At 33.0% G+C, this 4,512-nt stretch overlaps 1 protein-coding gene across 1 annotated transcript; it reads right to left on the bottom strand.

The window, feature by feature from the left end:
* Nucleotides 1–347: 347 nt before the first annotated feature.
* Nucleotides 348–1,286, bottom strand: LOC109261649 (olfactory receptor 6C4-like). The gene has a single exon (XM_019440151.2). The coding sequence runs from the start codon at nt 1,284–1,286 to the stop codon at nt 348–350; it is 939 nt and encodes a 312-aa protein (XP_019295696.2).
* Nucleotides 1,287–4,512: the final 3,226 nt, after the last annotated feature.

Below are 4,512 nucleotides of genomic sequence, written 5' to 3'. Positions count from 1 at the left end.
TGTGGGAGTGGATAAGAAAAGTTCAGTTGTAAAAAACTAACAATTAGAATTCATACTCCCAATTCTAACTTTCTCCCACATCCTTTCCTTAAAAGTGAGGTACAAATAAGGAAAAATAGCATGAAACATTAGAAGATACACACACATATATACACTCACAGGCCTTTAAAACTTTTAAGAAATAAAGTCATGTTAAAATAGGCTTCATTAAATAGATAGTTTTACTGTTTTGGTGTTCAGGTAGGACTATTGATGGCATATTATAGAAAACACTGTAATATACAATAATATACATCTACAAACATTTATTCGTTATTTAGTATTTATTATTATTATGAGCCTCAGCTTTATTTTCTTGAAAAAGCTGTTACTTTGCTGACCATATCTCTGAAGGCTATTTTCACTTGCTTATTCCTGAGGCTATAGATGAAAGGGTTCAACAGAGGGGCAACTGACGTATTTAGAACAGCCACGCCCTTATTAAAAGTTTCTGCATCCTTAACGGAAGGATTTATGTACATAAAGATACAACTTCCATAAGAAAGTGAGACCACAACCATATGAGAGGAACATGTAGAAAAAGCTTTTTTTCTCTGTTGAACAGAGGGGATTCTCAGAATTGTCCTGATAATGTACGTGTAGGAAAGGATCACTAGCACCAAGGTGAAGATGAGGGTAACTGCAGCCAAGATGAACTCCATCACTTCTATGAAATGTGTGTCTGAACAAGCTAGATGCAACAGTACGGTATAGTCACAGCAGTAATGATTGATGATGTTGGATGCACAGAAAGGCAGCTGGAGAGTCATTATATGAGGCCCAATGACAACCAAAAAACCAGAGAACCAGGAACACAAGACAAGTTGAATGCAGAGTCTCCTGCTCATTACAGTTGTATAATGTAGGGGTTTGCAAATGGCAACGTAGCGGTCAAAGGACATGGCAGCTAAAAGATAAAACTCGGTTGCTCCCAGAAGGATGGCAAAAAAATACTGAGCGAAACAAGCAGCAAAGGAGATAGTCCTGTCTCCAGTTCCAATATTGACTAGCATTTTGGGAACAAAGACAGAGGTAAAAGATATTTCCAGAATGGAAAAATTCCGGAGGAAGAAATACATAGGAGTCTGGAGGCGATAATCCAGCGTGGTCAGAATGATGATGGTCAAGTTTCCCAGGATGCTTAAGATGTAAGTTAGCAGCAGAAAAAGGAAAAGCACAGCCTGAAGCTCAGTGTCAGCTGTCAGTCCAAGAAGAATGAACTCTATCACTGATGTCTGGTTGCCCATCACTAACTTCACGCAAATTAAGAGAGAAAACTATAATAATGACAAAGGTTGGAATAAAATGAAAGGTTCCAGATTTTTATTGAAATATAAAATCCAGGTAAAAAAAAATGGAGGGAAACCTTAAAACTCTGAATCCTTCTCTAGCCCTCGTTTTAAAAATGACATATCTTTTAAGGAAATGTTAACACATTTTCTTATTTTACTTCACAATTAACAAAGTTCCTCCTTCTTAGGCTCATACTCAATTAGTTCTCCTAAGTTGTATTCATATTCATTTCTCATCACTTTTCAATTCATTTTCATTTATATTTGCCTTCTGAATCTATTTTGATTTTCCTCTCTAAGTTATTAGATGCTGTCTGTCACATATATATAGACAAATCTAAAACAAATTTAGAGTAGGGTTACTTGAATTAAATAAATTTCTTAAATTAGCCTTTTAACTCTCAGCTTATTAGCCAACAAAGTAAATACAAATGAAGGTATGAACTATAGGAATAAAATTGAACTTGGCTGTTTTCTTCATTTTGCTTTTCTGTAGTTTTTCTTCTTTATTTCTGTTTTCTCATTTTGAATAATGATTCTCTGTATCTGCTGAAGCTCTAAGCCTGGATTGACTCTTCTCTTAATTCTTAATAAAGTGTTTGCAATTCATATTACTTATAGTTCCTGGGTCACGGCAAAGATCTAATAAAATGCTGTCACATAGGGGCGCCTGGGTGGCTCAGTGGGTTAAGCATCTGACTTTGGCTCGGCTCATGATCTCACAGTTCATGGGTTTGAGCCCTGCATGAAGGTCTGTGCTGACAGCTTGGAGCTTTGAGCCTGCTTAGGATTCTGTGTCTCCCTCTCTCTCTGCCCCTCCCCCGCTCGCACTCTGTCTCTCTCTGTCTTGAAATTAAAGAGATGTTAAATAAAGGTGTTTAATGCTATGACAATTTAATATAGATATATGGACTAGTCAGTACTTGGGGAAGCATTAAATTAAAATAATCTCACTAATTGTGAGAATTGTGTGAGTTTTCAGCATATTACAGTTCCTTAATTATCCGTTCAAATTCAACTCTTCGTACAACTTTAACAATTGCAATCAATAATAACTCTTTCTTCCCCTTCTGTATTAAAATTTACCAAAATAACACTTGGTCATAAAGCCCAGTTATTTTCCAGTTATATCAAGTACGTACACTTTGTCTGTACAACTTTAACACAAATCTATTGCTCAAAGAATAGGCTCTTATTTCTCCCATATCTTTTATACAGAGATGAGAAAATTGTACAGATTTGGTAAAAACTTTAACGTAAATTTGTTTGAAGTAATAAGCGAATGTAAGGTTTATTAGCTCCTTTTCTATAAAATTACTTACATTCATGATTTTTAATTTTTTTTAATTTAAATTTGATTTAGTTAGCATACAGTGCAGTATATTGGTTTCAGGAGGAGAATTCAGTGATTCATCAATTTTTTGACTTCTTTAGATTCATAGCCCTGTTTTCTTAAATGCTATAGTTACTATACGTATAAAAATTCCACCGAAGCTTATGCATATAGCTCCTCAGAATTATCTTTTAGTATTTTTCATCATCAGACACAAAGAAATATTACTGAGAATTCTTTTCTCTACTCAAAAAATTATAAAATTATTTTCATTTTAACAACTGTTTTACATAGGTTGATAATTTTTATATTACACCATGTAATGAGTTAGTAATAGTCACACATTATATATTTCTATGAAGGTAAAAATTCCAGAAGTATTTAATACGGACAAAAGAAGAGTTTTGCCAACTTGGGAAGGCTGATTGTCTAGAATTATATGGAAAATTTTAGTGCTCCTAACACAACTTTAATCAGTTTGCACTTTTGTAGATAATTGTCTTTTGTGTTAAATACTTCCATATTAACAAATTTAAAAGTTATAATATGCTACACACCTATAGGTGTTATTGAAAGTTCAGTTATGTTATTGATAATTAGATTAATACACCAATAACATAAATTTCAGTGTTAGTTGAAACAATGGCTTTCTATGGCTTCATGAATTAGGTTGATTACTTTCTAATGGGTACAAATAAGTGAATATAGGTAATTAAAAATGTGCACACAAATAATGAGTTTTGCAAAAATATTTTATATGCAGAGAATATTAGGGCACACCTATTCTACCATGGCAACATAGCTCATTAGACTGTAATATTGCCAAACTAGTTGAAATAAATCTTGGGGATTTGAACGATTGGTAATGATTTTCTGTGTCTACATGAAAATAGCTAATGTGTCAGAAAATTTGGAGACATGGATGTTAAGCTTCCCGTTTTAGATCCTAACTATTAATTAAGACTTATTTTCTAACAGTATTCAAGCAATTGTATTTGCTAAGGAACATTAATATTCTGAAATTTCCATTGTGTAAGTAATCAGTTTTTTGACAAAGTGAAAACTTTGTACATTATTCCCACATAATAGAAACACTTCATTGGATTAATGAGTGAGTGCTCAAAAATGAGTGTGAAACCATTTAATTACTACTAAGTGGCCTCGTCATCTATCAAATAAAAGATGAACACAATGAGAATTTGTATATAAAAAGAAAAATTTATATCAAACATTTCTGTCAGCAAAATAAAAGATGATACTCTTTTATAATAAAGATTCATGCTATTTACAGAAAAATTGTATATATACCATATGTGATATATACATAGTCCTATGTATATATGATCAAATAATAAATACTTGACCCAAACAAGATTTATCTGGCAAAAAATATATATATTTACTCAAAGACTTACTGCTGGTACAGTGATTTTTTTAAGAGGTTTATTTGTAGTTGAAAAGATGTGGAAGAGCTTTCCCTAAAATTTTGAGATAAAGTTAGTTATGAATGTCTTCTCCAAAGTGAAATCATTTCTACAATTAATTGTATGTAAGTGTCATGTTTAGCCTCTGTCTCCTTCTGTGGTGGACCTGTTTGCTAGTTTATGAAGCATTTAGGAGGAAAGTTCAGAAACTTGAGTCCATGGGAAGTAGGAGAGGGCTTAGTGGAAAAACAGAAGAAAGTGTGATTTGATTTCCTTTAAGCTCTAATTCTGTGAGTATGGTGTAACATTTTCTGCTGAATGTTTGTGTATATGCTAAAGTGTCATATTTAAATTTTTTTAATGTTTATTTATTTCTGAGACAGAGAGAGACAGAGCATGAGTGGGGGAAGGGCAGAGAGAGAGG

The sequence above is a fragment of the Panthera pardus genome, unplaced genomic scaffold (assembly GCF_024362965.1).
Source record: "Panthera pardus isolate Hobbes unplaced genomic scaffold, ASM2436296v1 HiC_scaffold_6, whole genome shotgun sequence".
Lineage (NCBI taxonomy): Eukaryota > Metazoa > Chordata > Mammalia > Carnivora > Felidae > Panthera > Panthera pardus.
Note: the sequence above shows the minus strand (reverse complement) of the source record. Positions and strands in the feature narration are given on the sequence as shown.

Bases quoted from the DNA above. Each gene is read 5' to 3' on its own strand.
- LOC109261649 (XM_019440151.2), bottom strand. From the start codon at position 1,286: ATGGGCAACCAGACATCAGTGATAGAGTTCATTCTTCTTGGACTGACA.